General features: G+C 41.7%; 1 protein-coding gene and 1 long non-coding RNA gene across 2 annotated transcripts in view; one reads left to right on the top strand and one right to left on the bottom strand.

The window, feature by feature from the left end:
• LOC134477861 (uncharacterized) overlaps window positions 1-24,549 on the bottom strand; it is an 85,400-nt gene that overhangs the window by 49,161 nt on the left and 11,690 nt on the right. The gene's annotated exons all lie outside the window — the stretch shown is intronic.
• On the top strand, window positions 5,203-18,168 carry Sntn (sentan, cilia apical structure protein). Its single transcript, XM_023561732.2, has 4 exons — window positions 5,203-5,339; window positions 6,958-6,992; window positions 12,716-12,855; window positions 17,239-18,168. The coding sequence occupies exons 1-4, from the start codon at window positions 5,329-5,331 to the stop codon at window positions 17,395-17,397; spliced, it is 345 nt and encodes a 114-aa protein (XP_023417500.1). The 5' UTR covers window positions 5,203-5,328; the 3' UTR covers window positions 17,398-18,168.

Here is a 24,549-nt window from a genome sequence, read left to right as displayed (position 1 = left end):
CAGTGTGGTTTCAGGGACTGCGTGCATCGTGGGCAAAGGGTCGTGTGGGTCCATGTCAGCTACATGGTGTCCCTCAGCAAATACGCTCCTCAGCGAGGTTCTCAACTTCTCTGAACCTAGACATGGATACCCAGTGAATATTTAAACAAGCCAGTGTTTCTCAAATGATGCAGCGACTTCTGCACATAGGGAGCTGGAGTAAGCCTACTTTCACGGCATTTCCTGGGAAATCAGTAAATATGATTAAAGCAGGCGAGTTGAAAAGATATAGACAGGAAGGGCCTTGGGGACAACAAAAGCCTCTTGGCAGTGAGAGCCTTGGAGCCACTTCTGATTTCATGTACCTTCAGCTGGGAACTGCCACCAGAGATGCAAAGGCCACAGAGAGCTCTTAATCAAAGAATCAGGAAAGGGCAGCCCAGAGAAGCCAAAAAAGTAGCTAAAGTCAGTGCTTGTGCTTCACTGCAGTAAACACTGTTATGGACAGCCATGCTTCCCTGGCATGTCTACAGCCAGAACTGCCACCTCCCCAGCTGCTACAGAGCCCAGAGCTACCAAATCAGAGCACTGTCAAGGATGGAGCCTAGGGCTTGCCAACTTCAACAGCAAGAAACAAGGCCTCCTGCCACCAGGATATTGGGGGACCTGTAAGCACAGCTCGGAGTCTGAAGGGAAGGTGGATTTCTTGGGGCCTGGAGGGGAAGTGGAGGGGAAGTGGAACTGAAAGCAGCAGTGATGAATCTCCACCAAGGGTGCCGGAGTCCCATGGGAACACCAGCAAGGTGCTCTGCTGCCTCTCAGCCTCAGGAAGTCAGAGCTGTCACTGTTGAGAGAAGTAACAGGAACCCTGCCCCACAACACACGCACATACACATGCATGTACGACACACACACATACACATGCATGCAGTATCACTATCAGCAGAATCCACTCAGGGAGCCTGGACCTCCACTCAGACCTCACAGGACAGACGCGGCCCCTTTCTTCTCTCCCCACTGATGAAGTACAGAGGAAGCTGTCTAAACACAGGCTTAAATAAGATGGAGAGAGAGTCTTGTCATATAATAATCAAAAACCCATTGCAAACCAATAAATAAATAAAATTATATATAATATATATATATATATCACTGAATGCAAAAAGATATTAATAGACACCAATATAAAGAGTTCTTGGAACAAAATAGTTAACATTCATAATATTGGAACAATTGTGCATATTATTGTACAGTGATCTGAGGAACTCTTCAGATCAATATGTAAAATAACAACCCTAGTTATGCTCATAATCACCTTGTTTTGATATTGTCAGTGTGCTGGGCTCTTTGCTATTGTTGTTTATATTTCTTTTTCCTTTGTGTTTTTCTAGGAATTTGTTTTGTTTTATTTTGCTTTATTTTGTCCTCTCTAATACAGAAAGGATAGGTATACAATAGACTCATGTATGTGTAGAACTTCTAAGCAGTTTATGAGAATCGATTACACAATGCATGATGAAATCAACAGCTACTTTGAAGGAAAAGAGACACTAAGGTACCCAGTGCTGATTTCGTAGCATCATGATGTGAAACCCAGCAATACTATTATTCTTTGTTCAGAGTGATTTTAGTCTGTTTTGTTTTGTTTAATTTCAACATACATGAAGGTATGGACAGCTATTTTGAAGAGAACATAAGACACTATGACAGCCATTGTTGACTTCCCTATTGTCCAGTCTTGAAGACCTAAAATGCCTTCATCATCCTGTTCTGATCAGTTTTGTACAATGTTGTTTTGCATGAATTCATTGTGTGTGAAGATATGGACAACTATTTAGAAGAAAACAAGAGACATTATGGTAGCCAATGATGATCTCCTATTGTGTTGCTTTGAAATCTGTGTGTCACATTGTTTTCTTATGATCTGTTTTGTTCTGTTTATCTTTACCCTCTTTAAAATAAAATTTAAAAACATAAAAAACCCAATATTAGTTTTTTAAAAAAAAGATGGCAAGAATAGGAGTTATCTGACTCAGATCTTGAGCTACCCAACATAAAAACACACAAGCAATTGCAAACACGTGCAAAATAAGTTTCAGAGTCTGACTAAAGAAATAGAAAATACATAGGAAAAAACAAATGGAAAATTCAGAACTAAAAAGATACAGTAACTACAAATGTCTCAAATTTGTCCTTTTAATGGCTGGTTAGTATTCCATTGTGTGTAAATATCACATTTTCTTTATCTGTTCATCTGTTGATGGACACATAGGCTGCTTCCAAGATTCAGCTACCATGAGTTGTGCTACTATAAACATGGGTGTGCCTGGATCACTATAATACGATGCCTTCAACTCTTTTGGGAAGCTCTCTAGAAGAGGACTAACTGAATTGAGTGGAATTTGTGGTTTTAGTTTTCTGAGGAGTCTCCATCCCGATTTCCACAAAGGTTGCCCTAGTTCCCACTCTACCAACCATGGAGAAGAGTACCTTTCCCCCTCGGCCTCACCAGTATTTGTTGTTACTTGATTCCTTGATGATTGTCATCGCTTCTGGAGTAAAACAGAATCTAAGTGTTGTTTTAATCTACATGTCTCTAATGGCCAGCCATTTTGAGTATTTTTCCATGTATTTATTGGCTGCTTGTGTGGAGAAGTCCAGGCAAGAGGACAGCCACGTGGCACAATATGGAAACAGGACTCTCCCCTGAGCCCCAAGACCCCTGTGGTGTTTGCCAGGAGAGTGCAATTGACACCTACCCCGATGGACCTCAAACTTCAAACTGGGGCACTCCAAGCTTCCTTAGCTTCACTCTCTAAGTGAATTCACCTGGAAAACATTTTAATATACTTTATTAAAGCATACTTGTTTATGTACGAATGTACCCATGTCACCACATCTCAGATTAAGACATAAAACATTAGTGGTTGGGAATACAGCTCAGTGGCACAGTGCCTGCCTGGCAAGTGCAAGGTCCTGAATTTGATTCCTTGTACCAAAAGGAGGGGCATAAAACATTTTCATTATCCCCAAGATCCCCTTACACTATTTTAAATGAATATCCATTCCAGAGATAATCATCATCTTAACTTCATTCACTACAGATTAGCTTTGTCTAGTTTTTCAACTTTATATAAATGGAATAGTAAAATGGAACTTTTTTGTGTGTCTGTGAGTTATTTACTCAACTTGATAGCTATGTACTTTATTCACATTACGTTTATTTGTAGTTTGTTCCTTTTTATTGCGGAGTAGTGCTCCAAGGATAACCAAACAGCTAGTAAGCATATGGAAAGTTACTCAGTATCATTAGTCATCAAGGAAATGCAGTTTAAAACCATACTGAGATGCCAGAATTTAAAAATAAAAGAACACTTGAAAAGACTGCAATGCCAAGTGGTAATGAAGAATGAAACTCTTCTACATTAAAGCAGGAAGTATAAAATTCCAAACCCCTTTGGAAAATTATTTGGCAGTTTCTGAGAAAATTAAATGTAGTCTGCACCACGACTCTGCACTTCCATTCCTGTATCTGTACGCAAGAGAAATGAGGGCATATGCACACACAGTCTTAAGTGTTCACAGCAATTTTATTCATAATAGTCTCAAATCAGAAACAACCCAAACACCTGTCAATGGGAGAGTGGGTGCGTGAGTGTGACACATTCCCTGAGGGTCTGTCGTGTGCAGTATATACCCTTCTCTCTTTACATCTCTTCCCTTAGTGGGTGTGGCTCACCTTTTGGAGGATCCCATGTTAGTTTTGGTTCCCTCTGGAAACAGGAAGGGAGAACTGGACACTGTGTATGTCTGGTACCAAGCACAAGCCCTCCAAGGCTATCACATTTTAGATGCTGGGTCATGCTACGTTCAGCAATCATCTGATTTTGTAACCACTTCCTAAGTTGGATGTGATGCCCTGAGCAGACAGTGCAGTGATGATTAGCACCTGGTCCCTGAGGAGGAGACTGTGGTTATGAGCTGGGTTCTTACAATCAGAAAGACTTGTACTTGAATCCCAAGTCTTATTAACCAAGTGCTTTTGAATTAAACTTGGGCCTTCCAATCTGGGCAAGTCACCCATGTGATGCAAACAATAATCAGAGCACCCCCAAAATGCATTCCAGCAACTGAATGACAGGATGCATATAAAGTGCACAGAGCAATGTTGGGCATTGAGATTTTTAATCAGTGTTATTTATTATGATGACTATTATTGATATTCTAAATCTAGTAAAAAAGAGAGCAAATGATAACTAATTACAAATACAAAGCAGGCAATTAGAGATGCTGAAAGTAAAATCTGCTTTGGAGATACTGAAAGGCATTAGAGGCTAATTTAGGCTGGAAATTCTAGTAAATTTCTCATGAGATTTACAAAGTTGCAAATTATCAGCTTAGGAAATATGATCAAACAGTAAGTCCCATAATTTAAAAAAAGAACAGCATGTTTGAAACCCCACAACCTTAGATTTGAATCTAGGCTCATTGTTTTACTTAGTCATAGGATTTTTGAACAAGAAATTTAACCCCTCTGAGCTTGAATTTCTTCATGTGTAAAGGATTATCATTCTTATTTTGAATGCTAGGGAAGATTAAAAGGAATAGCTAACAAGATCAGTTACTCCAAGGCATAAATCTTAAAAATCTTAATAACTGAGCAAAAACATACAGGTTCAAAGTTTCACACACTCTGTCTCTTGGGGTGATCCTGGGGTTGGGAGGACTTCAGGACCAGGTGACATTTTCCTCCTGCAATGACTCTTAAGTGGCTCTACGTCACTTTGAGAATCTGGGTGTCCTTTCAGCCAGATAAAGGAACACACATAAAAGTATTTGCATAATTCTAGTATTCGAAGGCTTCTAAATAGGAATACAGTTTGCATAATTACTGTTTCCAAATCCCCTAGTAAAGAACTTTCAGCCAAAAAACGGGGAAGTCAGCCCATGAAAGGTGAGATCTTGACTGTCTTGATCCCAATCTTGCAACATCTGTCTCCCATAGAACTATTCTAGGTGACATCTGCTGTCATTACTAGATCTGTATCTGATCGAGTCCTCGGCACCTTGAACAGTGCCTGGCCAGGGCAGGCATTCAAACAACTGTTAAACATAAGAATGAGTTCATGCTGCATGTGATAACACTGAGCAAAAGTTCTTCTAAAGCGCCACTGTGCAGTTGTCACGGAGTGAATGAAAACAGCAACAGTCGGCAAGTGACTGTTGCTTGGGAAACAACAGGACACCAACTCATAGGAGGCTGCATGCATAGCACCGAGACCAAGCAATCCCCTCAGAAGGGAGGCCCAAGTCTTCTGTGGCCCAGCCCCTGCTTTAGCACCAAGGAAAATGCCTAAAAGGTCAGTAGCATGTTGTTTCTTATTGAGTTTCATTTAAACTGGTGAGTACATACCTGGAGTTCATGCAAACAGCTTAGGAGCTAAAATATTGGATTTGGTGCCTGTTATCCACCCAAATCCATGTCTAAATTGAATCACAGAACTGAAGAGAACAAATTTATAGCTTCAACTGCAAACGGAAAAGATGCTGCAGCTAAAACAAGTATGTTTGATTGCCTTTTGCAAATCAAACTTGATAAGGATTTTAACTGCATATCATATTCCAACTTCTCATGGTGGAGGAAAATTGTTTCATATTATTCAAGTGTGTAAAATGAGATTTAATAAATGAAAAAGTTCTTTATCATGTAATTCCACTGAAGAGAAGGACCTTTAGTTCCAAAATCATGTGGGTTTTGTTGTTGTTGTTGTTGTTGTTGTTTTGGTTTGATTGTTATTTTTTTTTTTTTGGTACCAGGGATTGAACTCATGACCTCATGCTTGGCAGGCAGGTGCTTATGCTGCTGAGCTAAATCCCAGCCCCAAATCATTTTTTGATATCTAACAAGTACTCTGCTAGGCAAGAAGGGGAAGTGTGGAGATGACTGCACTGCCCTGGCTTCTTAAGAGCGTAACAAGGCAGAGAAACATTACAGTGATGAGGAAGAACATTTGCAGTGTGCGCTGTGAAAAATAAAAATATAGTACATCCTTATCATATGAAAGATGTGGTAATGGTGCAGAGGCTTTAGGAAAACCACAGATGCTCACCAAGAAGATCATGAGGGACCCACAACATGGAAGAGTCCGGCTTTCTAACTCTATAAGTGAGAAATATGAACATCCCAAAGGTGACAGGGCTTGGACTAGCTAATGCTAAAACCAGATCAGGAAACTAACAGTCTGCTTTAAGGAGTTGTCATGAGTATGGTCACGTCACATGGCTCTAATTGGCTTTCTTAAACTTATTCCAGCTTTTGGGGGTTAAAACTTCAAACACACTTTGATTTATTGTTTGTGAAGGACCAAGAATCAACACTCTGCCTCTAATTAGTGCTTTTCCTATCTCTTTCTTCTTAGCAGCTGAAATAATTGCCCAAATGCAAATGTAATCCTGTGATGCCCATTGCCCTTGGGATAGCAGATGTCAGCCTTCCTGATGATCCCAAGCCTCGGTGTGCCTGGCCCTGGCCCTTGACTTCAGCCCAATCTTCCGTCACTATGTTCTTCTGCTCCAGGCTCCAGTCACACTGTACTTTCTCTGGTTCTCCGATTAAGCCATGCTTTTTCCCATGTTAGGGCCTCAACACACACTGTTCTGTCTGCTCAGAACACTGCTTTTCCTGCTTGACCTACTGCTTCCTTAGACTCTGGCAGGTGCCCTGACTACGGACTACACGCCTAGTCAGTCACAGGGCCACATAGATGCAAGGAAGACAGAGATGTGTGCGCTGAGATATTTCCTCACTACACCCCAGCAAACAAAGGATTTGGGCAGACGGATGGCTGCCCTGTTAGGATGCTCCGTGACTGTCTACAGAAAAGCACTGCTTTTGAAATCATTATATTGTTTTGCTTCAGATGTGACATCAACACCCAAACTTCCAGAATCATTATGTTTCTTTTACTCTGTTGGCAGCACTTCAACATCAAAGCAACTGGCTTCAATAAAAGGTAAGGCAGAGCATGACCGGGATGGGTATGCTGCTCCTCCACCACAACAGCATGCCAAGAGTGAAAGATAATAGGATGGCAAAGAATGTCAAAGGTGTGAAGAACTTGTAGATACATCACAAGACATTGGCAGACCTGTTTTTAAAGATCTGGGAGCCGAGATTCAGTGTAGGGATTAGCCGGCCTACATGCAGACATCCCATGAAAAGCAAAGTCAGGATGAGGATGTAGGTCCTCTCACTCGTAACTCAGGGGTTTCCCCACCATCCCCTGTTGTTTCTCCATGGACTTCCTCAGGATGCCCAGCACAGGACCCTAAGCTTCATCTGACTCCTAAGTGTTTAATGGGACTCAGGCATGATGGGCTCCCACCTGCCTCTGCTGAAGGAGAAAAAGCATAGTGAGGCCAACTCTCAAGTGGTGACGACTTCCCCTGGAATTCAGTGAAGGTGCAAAACACCTCTAGCACTAATGACACTGCCATGGAGCCAACAATACAAGACAAACATCGGGTTGGGTCGTTCTTACCCAAAATGTGTGGCTCACAGTGTTTCTAGAATCACATGTGCAACCAGATCGTTCCACAGGGAAGGTGTTTTCCTGCAGGATGGGTGGGCAGTATCTCCAGGACATGATCTTGGCAGGCGAGGTAAATAAGTGTCCATCTGGTAAAATGTCACTTTTATACTATGACAACAGACAGATCTATGATTTCTGTTTCAAAATTTTATTTATTTTTTAAAGTAACTGCTATGCCTCACTGCCCTATTATATGAAACAACAATTTCCTTTCTTTTTATTAGTGGATGTTGGTAATAGATAATAATGACATTTGTTTAGGGGAATCGTGCGTGTATGTAATCTACCTTAATCATCTTAGCCCTTTTGCCTCCCCCTATCACACTGTCCTTTTCTATCTCCAAAAAGCTGCTTTCTTGTCTTCTGCCATTTCTCTTTTATTTTACTCATTTATTTATTTTTAAGTTTCTCCTATAAGTAAATCATACAACATTTAACTTTCTGTGTCTGACTTCTCACTTAGAATTACAGTCTCAGGTTCCAATCATTTTGCTGTAAATAATACGATTTCATTCTTTATGGCTAATTAATATGTATGATATATAGTACATTTGTATGATATAAATATAGATAGATAGATGGATGGATAGATGGATAGATAGATAGATAGATCACTTTTTCATCCATTCATTTGTTGCTGGGCATATAAGCTATTTCCTAAGCTTGGGTATTATGAATTGTGCTGCTGTAAGTGGTCTGTACATGTTTCTCTAGTATGATGCCTTTCAGTAACACACTCAGGAGAGATGTGGCTGGGCCAAATGAAATTTCTAGCTTTAGCTTTTTAAGAAATTATACATATTTCCACAGTGCTTGTGTTAGTTTACAGTCCACCAACAATGTACAAGGTCTCATTTTTTCCACATCCTCACTAGCATTTCTTGCTTTTTATGTTCTTGATCGTAGGCATTCTGATTGGGGTAGGATGGAATCTCAGCACTGTTTTGATTTTAATTTCCCTAATGTCTAAAGATGATGAGTATCTTTTCATGTACTTATTGGCCCATTTGGTACTTCTTTTGCAACATGTCTATTCAGTTCATTTCCCCATGTTTTGATTGATTTGTTTGGGGAAGGTTAATGCTTTTCATACTTTATATACGTGTATGTGTATTCTCTATATATTATTCCTCTATCAGAAGAGTATCTGGAAAAACATTTTTCCATTCTATAGGTTATATTTTCACTTGGTTGATTGTTTCCTTTACTGTGCAGAAGATTTTTAATGGATATAATTCTGTTTGTTGATTCTTCATAGTATTTCCCATGCTGTGAACTTCTAAACAGAAAGTCCTTGCCTATGCCTATGGCCTCAGAAATTTCCCCTGTGTTAATTCACACAATTTCAGGTACTTTTGGGAAATATTGCACCACATTTTTTTAACAATTCCTCTGGGTTTGGGTGTAACTACATGGTTTCCACCCCATTTCTTACACCAAACTCCTGAAATTGGACCATTGCTGCATTATGAGACCAGAGGGCTCATCTTTTATTCAGTAGTAGGTGTTAGTCACTGAAATCAAACAGATCATGGAAGTAAAGTGACAATTTTTCTGCAGTCTACTTAACTTATGACTCCCAGTGATTAGGGAATAAGGATGTAGGATGAGTACATACATGCTGAACACCCAGGGTCGATTTGCAATGAGTTTGAGAAGTACTGGAGTGTATCAGTGAGTGTTTACTAGACAAACAGATATGACGCGAGATATACAAATATATATGAACCTACAAGATCAACTTGCGATGGCCACACAGAGTCAGATAAGGAAGAGTGCAGACATTGGAGACCAAAGGATTCAGCTGAAGGTCTGGGGCTTGATGCAGGGTCCTGTGCAAGCCCATGCCAGGAGGTCCACAGATCTATGACAGAGGTTCAAGAGTCTATGCTGGAAGCCAGGAAATGACGTCTCTCTTCCTTTTCCCTTTATACTATCCCAGCTACAGGCCACCCTTGGGCTGGGCCTTCCACATCCTACCCTGTGGAACTGCTGAGCTGACTTAGTTAAACTTCTCTTACTCAAGTTGATATAATCAATCAACCATCACATGGATACTGGAATACCTCCTGACCTAGATAGGATAGAGCAGAGCCTTGCTAGATCTTGGCTCTGCTATATATTACCCTATCTCAGCCTGGGCAAATGACTTCACTCCAGTACGTCTTCACCTTCATCAAAAAGTAACTAATAATCAGGAAAAGTTCTAAAATGAGCTGATTTTGACCCATGACTGTATTAATATGGTATTTCTATAATGCTAACTGTTAGGAACACTTTATGTCAAATACTTAATATTTAGTGCTCTGTGTTCCAGAGCAGATGAGGAAGATGGGATGGAGAGTTGTTCTGAGGTTCAATCATCTCACTTAGTACAGTACTTAGGGCCTGGGAACAAATACAAAGGAAACCAAGGAGTGATGCCTTCCTTCAGGGAGTGCATGGTCTAGAATTGCACTGTTTAGTATCATAAACGCAGCCACCCAGAGCTCCCGGGTGCTGGAAAAGTGATTATTCTTAAAAAGACAAGGTGTAAAATTTAAGACATTAGTGGAAAAAGGCTTTAAAAATCTCTCAGTTACTTGGTTACATCAATTACCTATTGAGATGACACATTTTATTAAGTTAAAACATATTATTAAAATTAATTTCATCTGTTTCTTTTTATATTTTTAATGTAGCTACCAGAAAAATTATGGTTATATATATTTCTTTTTGGAAGTTTTGATCTAGAAAATAAAACAGAAATACTGTTGAAGTGCAGGGTGCATATGAGGAGCTATATTTAGGAAATCGTAAGAGGGGAAGAAGAGAAAGTCACCACATCTGGGTTTTGCACAAGGGAGCTACAAAATATATTACTGAAAAATATCTAGAGGCACTATGTGGGGAGAGGAACCAGACTGATCGTGTGACTCTGGGTAATGGGTAAATTATTTAACCACTGAGCACACCTCAGTTTCCTTATCGATAAAGTGGGGATGCTACTGGGACCTGCCTCACAGAACCGACAGAATGAATCACGCCCATCAGTCCCAAGCAGGAGGGGCTGGTATATACAGTACGAGCTCCAGAACCATTGGTCACTACCACCCAGCCCCACACAAGCTCCGGGATGACAGAGATTGCTTTTCCTGATTTTCTCTGCTCTATATCCAAACTAGCACAGGGCCTGGCAATACACACAAGTCACGAAATACTTGGCGAATGCAGAGCGTGCAGGGAATGGTACACATTCAATAGTATTAGAGTCTTTAAAATGAGAGAGACAATAGGAGAGGGCAACATGAATGGCCTGGCTGAGCGGTCATCCTACCACCCTATTCCAGAGTGATGATGGCCACTAAAAACCCCCCAGAAATAGACAGCAGTCCATACATTTCTACCACGTGCTCCCTTTTCAATGTGCTTTCACATTCTAGTTTGCAAGTCTACACAGCAGATGGTGAAAGCCTTCAGAGGCAATCTGCCAGGTTTATTAAAGGAAGAATCAAGCTATAAAATTAAGAAACTAATAAGTCTTACAAAATGATATCAGGGTAAGACAAGCAGAAGTCTTAGTTATCTTTTATTTTAAATATTTTCTAATTATTTTTACCATGAGTATATGCTATTTTATAGTCAGCAAAAATGCATGCTGTTTTTAAGAGACGTAGGAGAAGGGTAAGAAGTCAGTTAGTCCAGATGGAGTCATAACTCAGAGTGCAGCCAGGCTAGAACTTCCTCAGAGGGCTGGAAAACATCTGGATTCTGCAGCCATCATGGGATTACCTTGACAGGGTGATTTTAGAATGGCTGATCTTCCTATGGGCTTTGAATTCTGAGAAGCCTTCAAATCCTTCATTTCTTACTTCTTGGCAATTTGAAATTAAGATTTTTTCATTTTCTGTGCATAGATTTCTAAAGCGTAAGACTAAGAGACAGTGCCCACCTTGCAGGTTTTATGGAGCATTAATTGAGGAAAGTATCTATCATCGTTTGCAAGTTAAACCACAACCTGCATCTCCTCTCTATCCTGGGACCCAGGAAGGCATGGCCAGCAGAGAACTGAGGCTTGCTATCCTCCAGCAAATTTATGAGGCCAGCAGAGCCTCTGAGGCTACTTACTTATTCTTGATCACTAATTAATGAATTAACTGGGCTGAATTACAGAAGTATTTACTCCCTAAGGAATTCCTGTGACTAGAAGGTGAAGAACCTGAGACCACAAGGAAATCAAGGAGGAATGAGTTGAACACACAGTTTTTGCAACCATGTATTCAACAAATATTTGTGAAGCATATACTTTGTGCTACAGATTCAACAGAATATAAGACAAGCAAAAAATTCCTGTGCTGGTGGGGTTGTCTTAGTCATTTTCTTCATCACTAGGACAAAATACCCAACACCCACAACTTAAAGGAAGAGAGGTTTACTTTGGCTTACATGTTAGAAGTTTCAGTCCTTGTGTGGTTGGCTGGCTCAGGCAAAAGTGGCACAATGGAAGAGCCCAGGCAGAAGAAAGATGCTCATGTTACGGTGGTCAGGAAACAGAGAGAGAAGGGAGCCCAGGAGAGAGAGAGAGAAAAGCTTCCGAGTCACACTCTCAGCAACCCTCGCCTTTGGCAGGTTCAGCTATGGCACCCTCGAATTTCAATCACTAGAAAATATCTGTCTATGAGTCTATAAGCCTTCGGAGAGTGCATTTTCCCCAGCCTTTCCTTCTCTGGCTCTTCTTTTCTCTACTTCCTGATTGCCAGGATTGGAGCAGCTCTCCTCCGCAACAATCTTCCGCCATGATATTCCCACCTTAGAGCCAGCCACCCTGGAACAGAAAGCTCTGAGACTAGAAGCCAAAACACACCTTTCTTCCCCTGTTTTGTGTGTCAAGCATTTGGCCCCACCAAAACAAATGCTTTATAAATATTTGTTGAATAAATGAATAAAATTTCTGCTAAAAGAATTTTTGTTTCTTTCCATTGTTGAAAGATGTAGAATCAAATATCCAGCATGTCCCACTGCCAGGTAAGGCAAAAGGCCAAGGACTAGATCACACTGATGCACACCTTGCAAACCTGTTATCTCTCTGTCCCATGAAGAAGTATCCTGTGTCTGTGAAGTTACTCTATTCCAGTATGCTGTGTCACATATTTCTTCTTCCACAGCTTTGAAGAAGAGCTCAGATCTGGAAAAAGCCATTGCCACTGCTGCTCTGATTTTCAGAAACGCATCTGACCCTGATGGTAAACTTGGAAAAGCAGCTGCAAAAAATCTGCTGCAGGTTCAATTTGGAAATTTTACAAAGGTGGGATAATTTTTTTATTTAAAAAAAAAGATTAAGATAAAAGAAGACATAACAAACAGGTCAGAAAACAATTTAAGCACCATAGTGTTTCACCACAAGACAACCCAACATAACAGTAGCTACCATAGTGTCTCTTTCCTTGAAATATTTGAGTATACTTTTATATACTATAGTATCAAACATAACAATATAGTATAAAACCATTCAAGAGAATGAAAGTATTACAGGGTATTCAGAGTCAACTAACAGAAAACAAATATTGCTTACTATATTATCTCCTTGTTCATAAAAAATTTTGTTTATACTATCACACATAATAAAATCCAATAAGATGCAACATGATAAAACCAATGGAGACAGAAGAACAAAAGCTTGGTAGGACTTCAAAATAAGATGATATTTTATCAGCACTAGCTATTACAATGTCTTGTTCTCTTCAAAATAGCTGTTCATAAAAGGTAGGATAATTAGGGACCCACAGTAACAGCTGGCCCAAGAGCCCACAGCTATAGATCAAGTACCCACTGTGTTGCATCCAAAAACATACATTTATGGATCTCTACACTATACCAAGCAAGGAGCTGAGCACCCGATTTAATGTGATGAACAAGCTAACAATCCAGTAAAGAAATAACCAGAAAGAGCAAGTAGAAAACGTGAAAGACGTGAAGGAATAGGCACCACAGGGCAAATGGTCAAAGAAAGATTCCTGGGAAACTGCAATGTAGCTAAGAACTGAAGAATGTTGAGTTAACCAGGCAAAAAGTAGTAAGAACAGTGTCATCCCCAGCAGAGGGAATGTCATACGCACAGGCCCAGGGACAGGCTGAAGATGTGAAAGGTAAGCTGTTGGTAAAAAGCAGAAGGAATATACCATTGGGAGAGACAAGGCTAGAGCAATCAGGAAAAGTGATGTTTTTTAGCCAGAGAGCACGGCAGGCCAGAAGTGGCTTCTAAGTCCACATCTGAGAAACCACACTAGCAAGCATGCAAGGGAGGGTGGGCAGGAAAGGAGTAACGCAGAGAAACAATCCAGCAAAAGAGGACAAGGGCTCGGACTAGAGTGGTGAAGATGCAGAAAAAGACAAATACAACAGACATTTGGAAAACAGAATGAGCCGAACCTGAAACCGAATGACTGTGACACTTGAAATATAGGAGGAGGAACAGAGTAGTGACACTCACTCCAGTTCCTAACAGAGAGGAGAAGTGAGTGGTGGTGTCATTCCCAGAAAAGACAAACCTGGGGAATACGCAGGTTTGGAGCAGGAGGGAAGAGGAGGAGGCGGGGAGAGGATGACTCCCCTACGGATAAGCCCATTTTAAGACAGCCTTGAAACCTTCCAGTGGGGAGATGAAGACACCGACAGGATGTGTGAGCCCAAGGCCCACACTGAGACCTGTCTGAAAGCCGGGACTAAGAATCCCAGTGACTGGTGGAAAGGGGTTAACCGAACCACCTAACTCCCCAGCGTCAGCCGTGCCAACAGCCTGCTCAGTGTTACCCTCCGTCTCCTACAACACACATTATCACTTCCTTTGAGCTTTTTCTTTATATTTCCTCTCTAGCTAAATAAGTTTATTTATGAGGATACTTTATCATCTTTTACATGTTAATTCAGTGGACAAAAGTGGAAGATCACAATAAAAGACTAAACACATAATTATTCACTATTTAATATTTGTTCTTACATCAACTAAAATTACATTACATTCTACCATCAGTATCTGTTCATACTTTGGAAAATACTGGCCTGAGGGAATGTGCAGAAAGAAAAGGCTTCCTGTGAGCCTGAACCACTATTTATTGGTAGATAGAGCAAGAAAAAATATGTCAGTTGTCTCTAAGTTTCTATGTATGTTCCAAGACATCAAAAGCTGAATATGCTCACATAAGTATATAGTTGTAGACATGCACATGCATTTACACACACAAATAGAGAGAGAGAGAGACAGAGAGAGAGAGAGACAGAGAGAGACAGAGAGAGCTTTAGTGTACTAGGTTACATAAGATGCCCTCAACAAGGAGGAGCTAGCTCAAGGGCACAACTTCCCACAGATCTAGGATTACTGAAAGTGTGTTCCTGTGGGTGCATATAGTATGACACATGTTAAAACAACTGGAGATATATATTAATAAGGGTTATTAGTTTTTGAGGAATAGAGTAAAAGGTTATGCATACATTCTTTTATAAATGCTTTTCTGAATATTCTTAATTATATATGCATAATTTTTGAAATATTTTTAAGGAAAGACTATTTGGGGCCATAAATGTCAAGCAGAATTTGGCAAGAGCTGGAAAGTTCTAGGGAATCTTTAAAGAAAGAACATGTAAACAAACCTTGTACTATTTCCCTGCATCTGCAGCCAAAATAAATGGCATATCGCAGAGAGAAAGAAGAGCCCCTTGACTAAGTGGCTCAGAAATCTTCAGAGGGCTTTTTAAAAGCATGGAAATGAGGACCTGCTGAATCCATCATCTTCATACAATGTGTCACCCTTCTGAGACCATCAGAGGAAAACATTAAGCTGGTCATTAGGAGAGGTCTCCCTAGCCCTTTGCTCCCCCGGAAAGGCTAAGCCTGAAGAAGGCAGCAGTGTCAGCAGGGGGTGATGCTGCCCCTGCTTGAGACCAGAGGCACCAGGAGGCAGAGCCATATTTCGGGGGACGCCAGGAGGCAGTCACTCCAGGACATCCTCACGGCAGGCAGTGGTAGTTCACATGCCAAGCATGTAGAGAAATGTCAGCATGCTGCCTCGCCCCGTGGCCAGTTTCGGAACTCCCCAGGCAGGTGTATGGATGCCAGTCAGTTACAAAGCAGCAAAGCCCACTTCACTCCCAGCTGGGCTTTCACCTCCCCTTGCAGAGGTCTCTGGTAAACCGTACTGGACGGTCTTTGAGATACAGCCTGAAGCATGTTGGCTAAAGCATGACCAGGCTGCAAGGATATTGGGGTTTATTTTTAACCCCAAATTTATTTACATATAATTCATAATTCACATTCAGTAAAACTCATCCTGTTTAGTGTGAGTTTAAAGAGTCTGATAAATGTGAGCAGTTGCCTAACTGCTACAACAGAGGTAGAGGGCAGAACAGAAAATTCTCCTAGGAGAATTTCAGCTGAGACCTAGGCCCCAAAGCAGACATCTTTAACTTAGGCATAATACTGGGGCTCCCAACACCTATCACCAGCCAGATGTGATGAAACAAGCATCTAAAGATATAGTTAAGAATGCATGAAAACAAAGTGATTCCTCACACCTGAGAGGACTGGACCTCCAACAGCTCTGCAGAAAGAAGGAGGAGGAGAAGGAGAAGGAAGAGGACGAGAAGGAGGTGGAGGAGGGGGGGGAGGAAGAGGAGGAGGAGGAGATGAAGGAGGAAGAGGAAAGAGGTATGGGAGGGGAGAGGAAGAAGAAGGAGAAAGAGAGGGGTCTCCCACACATGTGGCCTTCAAGGAACAAAGTATCAGTTGCACTGGTAAACTGTCTTTGCCTTGGAGTCAGATGGACCCCTTCCAAACAGCAGGCAGCTATCTTGAGGAAAGACATAGGGCTCCTTTGTCCCTTGCCAATGGTGGGTCTGTGTCTCCAGACTGGAGAGACAAGAGTGGATCCAAGCCCAGGAAAGGATTCCAAGTGCCATTGCTGTGACAGATTTTTACAACTAGCACGTGGGCAAGCATTTGAAGTTGAACTAAATGCAAACACAGTTCAGTGTAAGAACAACCTTTGTGTTTTGAATGTCACAGTTCTAAATTGTGGTTTGAAACTGAAACACCTCTGCATTTCTACACTGTCCATATGCTTTCCTTCAATCTGACCATTTATCAGGACCATGAGCTTGGATTTGATTTATGATCACAGTAAATGCTGAGCAATCTTCCAGAACACATGCTTCCTCTTGGCACAGTTGATTCTGTATTTTTGGATAATCTTACAGTTCAGATGAGCACATAAGTGATATCTCCCATAGCGAAGATATTATACTCTGAAAATCTGAAATCATGGTAGCACCTGTGCTCAATGAAGGGCAGGATAGCTTAGCAACTAAAAGGATGGGCTCTAGAATTGGGCAAACAAGGCTATAAATCTTGGCCCCATGCTACAATCTGCCTAGCTCAGAGCAGTTTCCTTAATCTTCTGTTTCTGAGATGGCATCTCTAGAATGGGAATCATAATAACAAACAGCAATCAGCAAAGTCACTGTGAGATTCCAATAAAGTAACCCACAAAAGATTTAATACACAGGGCTTGGCTGGGAGGGCTAATGGCAACCTGCCACACTGTTATTGTTCATCATGTGTGTATTGTTGCTTATTTTCTATAAATCCAAGGTTTACATAATGACTCGGGTTTTTATGTATTCTTTATTCTCACAGGGACAAGAATCCAAGTCAACCTATCAAGAGATCCTCTCTGAACTTGAGGAACACACAGAAAACAAGCTTGATTTTGAGGACTTCATGATTTTGCTACTAAGCATCACTGTCACATCAGATCTACTGCAGAATATATGGAGTACAAAAAGTGTGAATTAAACAGCTTTCTGGATGCAGTTAGATAAAATAGGGGAGAGACTCTTAAGTCATTAAAAGGTTCTTCATCTTGTTTGTAATGAATTACATGTTGATCACACATCAGGGACAGCTCTGATTGCTGAAATTGAGGCACGGTACAACTCCAATAGCTTACACATACTCTTCAGAAATGCGTGGCATCTGGAAATATTTGAATAATATGGTCTCCATGCTTTACAGTGTGTCACTGGACACTGTTGATGTTAGGTTGCTTTTACTGAATCAGTAGTAACTTACACCACTTTTCTTACAGATACTCAGCCACTCATACGATCGCTCATTCACCTGATGACAGCTTGTGAGCACCTCCCTGGTAACACCGTTACAGAAGCTGTAATGAGTGGTAGGACAACGCCCTCCCTCAGATACCCTTACAGAGCTCTGGCTGAGAGAGGAACCCTGAGCCATATCTAACCAATTACAAATACAGTAACATTGCAATGGCGATAATGGTTTCAGGATGCTGAAAGAGTTTATCTTCTGACTTGGGTTCAAAGGTCAGAGACACTTTACTGACATTCTGCAAATAATAACAAAAAAAAAAATAGACACAGGGGACTTCCTAGGAGAATTTTCTGTTCTGCCCTCTACCTCTGTTGTAGCAGTTAGGCAACTGCTCACATTTATCAGACTCTTTAAACTCACACTAAACAGGATGAGTTTTACTGAATGTGAATTATGAATTATATGTAAATAAATTTGGGGTTAAAAATAAACCCCAATATCCTTGCAGCCTGGTCATGCTTTAGCCAACATGCTTCAGGCTGTATCTCAAAGACCCACACCCTTGTGGGGTACCTCCTGTGTTCCTGCCTGTAGAACACACACGCATGTGCACACACACCATGCTGGGTCTTGCATGGGGCTGCAAGTCTCTGTGGAGCAGCTCAGCAGATGATGAGAGGCACCCAAAACTCCCAGAGAGGGAGCTGGGCAGCACTACACACAGGCCTTCCTGCACAAGCTTTGCAGAGGACTCATAATTCCACAGTCTCTGGCAGGAAGAACAGAGGTTTTAAGTAATGAAGGTATGGTCTGGGATCACCCAGGTAATAACCGCAGAGTCAGAACCCCAGTACAAGGTCGGGAAGAAGAGCCCAAATGTTCACACCCTTATTTTCTTTCATCCCAGTGATGTTATGCTCTACAGAGAGCCCGTTGCCTGGCATTTATCATACTTCTACACAGGCTGCGACACCGAGCAAGCCAGAGAGGAAGAATCACTGTTTTTATCTTCTAGGAATTATGGGTGGCAAGACAGGCATGCAGATGTGATGGTTCACATTGCCCCAGACATTCCTGTTCTGCCAAGCACTTGGTAAGATCCTGTCTCTCTACTTCCTGACAGCTGAGTGTGGACATCTGAGCTGAGGCACTACCAGTCACTTCCGGTGGGAGGATCAGGGCAGGGTCAGCCACCTCTGTTCCCCTGGCCCTGAGGAGGCTTCTGCTCCAACCCAGGCCTCAAGGGTGGACATTCTGGAGTAGGACCCCAAACACAGACAGACCTCACTCATCCTTAACTGGTTCCCGGGAGCATGATGAGTACCAAAAACAGTGAATACAAAACGAGCTACTTCAGCTGGAAAGGACAGTGACTCAGGGGACACTGACACAGATAAGTACCAAACAATGAGTACTAGGACAATATTTTCACAGCAAAATGCATCAAGTATCAAACTCAATGAGTTTCAAAGCAGTGGAGTCACAAAATGTAGACGTGTCACTTAAGAGAGAAATAAATCTTGTTGTGAGAGTCGTTCACTTTAAAATGATTATAACTTTCCAAGTCCTTCTCTCACTTCCCATTTTCTTCATAGTCTAATGCGTGGAAACACTTGCTAAAGGGATAGCATGATAAGAACTTCAGGTCTGGGGAGGAGTTGCTTCACCAGAAATGTTCCAAGTCCGGGAAAGCCCAGCTCTTCAACATGGTCCTCTCCAAGCCTCAGATATCAGTCCAAGACCTCAGGCAATGGAAGTTTAAGATCCAAACTTTGCCTTCCATCATCACTTTAACAGGAGGCAAATGTGTTCAGCCGAAGCACTTAAACTCAATTGTTTAATAAAAGGAAAACAGATTACAAAAACAAACAAACAAAAAAGCAGAGTACAGAAAATTAGGTATGCCCTATTTCAAAGTCTTGCCTTAAGCTGATTGTCTAACATCAGTGGAAAAAGAAAGCAGAAGAAAGTTTCATCTTGTTTCTTTCTTTCCTTTTTATAATACAGAGATGATCTTATGGTCAGCCACAGTTCTAGGAGCTTAAGAGTAGTAACTTGTTTAACCCCCATAACACCCCTGTGAGGTACGTATTACTATTATTGCCATCTTACAGATTAAGAAAGAGAAGTGCCAAGGATTTTGTTTTTCCCAAAGTCTCACAATTAGATTGGAGAGTTCTCTGCCCTTCTTGGGGGAAATTCTAATTTTGTTTTAATATATACTTTATTGTGAGCAATAATATTGTAACTCAACAAAAATAGTCCTGCACATTTCAGGCACTGTGCAAGAGACAGCAGTGCCAGCTGGGCCTGAAGAGCCATTTGGCACTCCTCAAATAGAACTCTGTGGGCTGTCCTCCCTCGAAGCCCTCTGTGTCTCAGTCACAAGTAGCTGAATATGGCAATCGTGGTGACCAATGGAAAGGTCAAATTCACACCCTTCAGAGAAAGAAAAAGGAGCCTGGCCCATGGTGTGATAAAGAATCTTGGAGCCATTCCAACTCTCTGGGCTCCCAGTAAGAACTTTCAAAAATCTATCCCAGATGGAAAGTCACAATCCTTGGAGGGCGATATCAACTATAAAATCTAGTTTATCCTGATGGAAACAATGAAAACAGCTAAGACACATGCACATGTTGAAGCATCAGTGACAGATAAAGTAAGCAAAAGAATGGTGAGACTCAAGGTTACTTCTTGGGTCTGGTCCCAGGACCACAAAATCTACTCTGCTGGAAAAGGTGTCATATTAAAAATGTTAGTTATCAGCACAGGTGAGATGATTGTGCAAATCTGTCTTGGGATCCCTGGTTGCAAGAATGAGACACTCCAGATACACACACACACACACACACACACACACACACACACACACACATACACACACACACACACACACACACACACATACAAAAAGAAAAAGCAAATGTCTGTATTTATAAACAAGGCACAGGACTATAACTTAATGAAAGGGCAGAGTACACACTATGTCCCACAAATAATGGAAATAGTAATAGAAAGCAAACCTAGTCTTTCTCTCCTTGTCTCTCTTTTCTTTCTCTTTTTGATAAACTGTATTTGCACAAATTAATTATGTAGAAGAAAGGGCTACATTTCAGCCTACTCATACGTGTACATAACAATGCTTTATTTTCAAATGTGCACTAAGCCTTTCCTCCGGCCTCCACTCCTTGTCCCTTCCCTGTTCTCTAGAAGTCTCCTTTCTACTTTGCTGACACTTTTTTAAGTGTTCTTTCTGGAGACCGCATATGAGACAAAATGTGATGCTCAACTTTCTGAATCTGGCTTATTTCATCGGACATTGTAATGTCCTGTTCCATCCATTTTCCTGCAATTGACATGTAATTCACTCTCTTGTCACTGAGACAAAATACCTGATGCCCAAAGTTGGGAAAGGAAAGGTTTATTTCTTACAGTCTTGGAGGTTTCAGTCCATACTCAGTTGGCTCCAAGGTGGGGTGGCGTGAGAGAGCCGCAGGTCATGGCAGCGGCAAACAGTAAGGCGCAAACCAGCAAGAGAGAGGGGGGTGGGGAGAGATGCACCTTCTTACCGCCCTTACATGGCATCCTGGCTTCACTCCAAGGTGGGTGTAGCACTGATACCACCAACCCAAGCACTAGGCAATGAACCAATCACAAACGTATGAGGCTTGGGGGCCACTGACATGAACCATAAGACTCTCCTACACTCTTGATGGGGGAGGTAAATAGTACATCCACTGTGGAAATCAGTATGGCTGTGTCTGAAAAAGTTAAAAATCATGCTCCCATTTGACCCAGTATACCACTCCCCACTATATTCCTGAACAAATTAAAGGCAGCATGCTAGAAGGATACCTACAGACCCATGTTTATTACTGGATGATTCTCAATAGCTAAGCTGTAGAACCAGCCTTGGTGCACCTCAACAGACAAATGGTTAAAGAAAATGTAGTATAGAAACTCAGTGGAGTATGGTTCTCTTAATCTTTCTTAAATGAATTGTCTTCTTGCTTCTGCTTCTCTCTGCAGGTGGTCATTATTTTGCATTGTCTTTCTCTATCTCAACCTCCTGACCAGTTCTTTCTACTTCTTTATTCAAGAGCTAAGCACAGGGTCTTGTTTCCTGACTTTGATTTGCTCTTCAAGTGTTCAACAAACATTCAATAGCACATCAGAGGCCCAACCCCAGTCCTCAGGAGAGAGAGAATTCAGTCAGCTGAGTGTGAGCAGGGATTGCTTCTGATCCGGTGGCCAAGGAGACAGGTCACATCGCCACTCAGCAGGCACAGTGGGAATGGACTCCTCAAAGAAGATGTAGGCAAGTTCTTAGAAAAGGAAGAAAGAAGTAGGGGAAGAAATAATTGATGGAGGAAACTATAATCTCTAGAACAAAATCTATAACTCGCATTAGGAAGTCTGTTATTTACTTCTCAGATACGAGCTCAGCAAAAAGTGCCTCACTGGAACAGTGTCATTCGTGAAGCCTTTTGTGCACTACCACTGAACAAAGGACACTAACCTGAGTCTCCCTGGGAAGTAGTCTTGTGAATAATTACAGCCAAGATGTTCCTATACAAGAGCTGTGGCACCCTTGCAATTTGGTGAGCATCACACACACACAAAAAATACTCTATCGGACTTCCGGGAGAACATGGCGGACAGATAACAGCAACTACCGGAGGCTCTCTGAAAGACTCGGCTCAGAAGCCAGGAATGGTGCAGACTAAGGAGACATAAGCAGGTGGAGATATGCTCTGCTGACTCAGGAACGAACTGGGCTGAGAGAAACCAACTTGGAATGCATTCCTGGTGCTAAAACAGGAACAGAAAAGCCTCGGTGTGGAGGCTGGACCCCGCGCCATTGTAAGCCGCGATTTGGGTTTCCCGCCGCGCAGCGGCTGGCTGCCTCTACAGTGGCTCGGTAAGGAGAGAGACGCGCAGAAGCTCTGAGAACGGCAATCTGCGAAGGGCAGGGAGGCGTGCACTGACTTGTGGTGAGGTGAGTGAGAGGAACTGACACTCTACCACAGTTTGACTCCAGCGGAGGACTTTCTGGGCCCGAGCAGTCCTGCGGGAGCAGGGCGCAGTGGCGACTCCAGCCACACATCCCCCTCTCAGGCGGGATTGGTGAAAAGTGCCTGGCCTGCGTGACGCTGCCGGCGGACCTGGTAGGCTGTCCCAACCCAGATCCCAGAGCCTGACGGTGGCCGGGAGGGGAGACTCGTAGGCTGCCTGGTCCGTAACTCCCTGGTGCGCAGCAGTGAGCGGGAACACCTAACTGGTGCAATTCGATCAGGCTGTGGCTGACGGGGAGAGAAGCTGGGCCTCTTATATAAGCTTGCATATATAAGGAACAGAGAAGAAGAGGCAGCATGGGAAGAGGCAGCAACAAGAAAGGCTCCTTGGCCCCCAATTCTGAAAAACAGGCAATAGCAGACACCGCACCAATACACATAAGGCACCATATAGAGAGCCTCATAGACCAATTCAGGAATGAAGTTATCAGTGACCTGAAGCTAGAAGTATACAGAATAGTTAGAGAAATGCTAAGTACCACCCAAGAAAAAACAGGCGGTGGAATGGAAGAACAGAAAAAAAGGGGAGAATTGTTTGATGGAGAAAACAGAGAAAGCATAGAATACGTGAAGCAGGTTCAAAGGGACTACCAAGATACTAAGGAGTCTATAGAAGACTGGCATAACAGCTTGAAAGAAACTAAGGACAGAGTATCTGATCTGGAGGGCAGACTTGTAATATGGGAGAATGAAATGAAAAACTTCTTAAAAATAACAAAGAAACAAACAGCAATAATACAAAGACTAGAAGATGATAAGAGGATCCATAACTTAAGGATTAAGAACATAAAAGAAGAAGTAGGGACACAAACAAGTGAACTACAAAAGCTACTCACAGAAATAATCCAGGAGAATTTTCCTAATTTAGCAAAAGGTAAAGATACTCAGATGTATGAGGCATACAGGACCCCAGCTACCTACAACCCTAACAGAGCAACACCCAGGCATATAATAATAAAAATTCCAGAAATTCAATATAAGAACAGAATATTAAAAGCTGTCAGAGACAAGAAACAGACCACTTACAAGGGAACACCCATCAGAATTACAGCAGATTTCTCTGCACAAACCATCAAATCACGAAGAGCATGGGGGGAAATAATTCAAGCATTGAAAGATAATAATCTCCAGCCAAGATTGAGATATCCTGCACAACTGTCCCTGGAAATTGATGGAAAAACAAGGTACTTCCAGGATAAAGAGGAACTGGGGGAATTTGCAACCACCAATTCAACTCTACAGAGAGTATTGCAGGATATTCTAAAAAAAGAAAAATACAAAGAATCCAGAAATAATGGCAGAGAGGCCACAACGAATGGAGCAGAGAACAAAATGAAGAAGACAAACTGACAGCTACTGACAGAAAAAGAGCTCAACAGAAATGAGGCAGAGAAGATTGGATGATAGGAACAGCTATTTTGGAGAAAATGACATCTTAATAGGTAATACTGATTTAGTATCATCTTGTTTTGAAGTCTCATCTAGCTTTTGTCCTTCTGTCTCCAATGGTCTAAATAGGTTGTATCTTACTGGATTTTATTATGTACGATAGTATAAGCAAAAACCTTGTAAAGACAAGGAGATTATACAGAAACCATCATTCATTTTCTGTTAGTCGATTCTAAATACTCTGTAATGCTGTCATTCTCTTGAATGGTTTTACATTGTTTTGATATACTTAATGCTACAGTATACGAAGTTGTACTCAAGGATTTCAAAGAAAGAGACAATATGGTAACTACTTTTAGGTTAGGATTATCTGGTGGTGAAACACTATTCTGCTTAAATGGTTATGTTTTGATCTGCGCTGTTT

Source organism: Cavia porcellus, unplaced genomic scaffold (assembly GCF_034190915.1).
Source record: "Cavia porcellus strain 051 isolate PalLab524CR breed Dunkin Hartley unplaced genomic scaffold, mCavPor4.1 scaffold_10, whole genome shotgun sequence".
Classification (NCBI taxonomy): Eukaryota; Metazoa; Chordata; class Mammalia; order Rodentia; family Caviidae; genus Cavia; species Cavia porcellus.
The sequence above is the reverse complement of the archived record's forward strand: the minus strand, read 5'-3'. Positions and strand labels throughout refer to the sequence as shown.

Bases quoted from the DNA above. Each gene is read 5' to 3' on its own strand.
- Sntn (XM_023561732.2), top strand. The intron at 6,993-12,715 runs GTAAGGCAGAGC...CTTCTTCCACAG, and splicing joins GCAACTGGCTTCAATAAAAG to CTTTGAAGAAGAGCTCAGAT. The intron at 12,856-17,238 runs GTGGGATAATTT...TTATTCTCACAG, and splicing joins AATTTGGAAATTTTACAAAG to GGACAAGAATCCAAGTCAAC.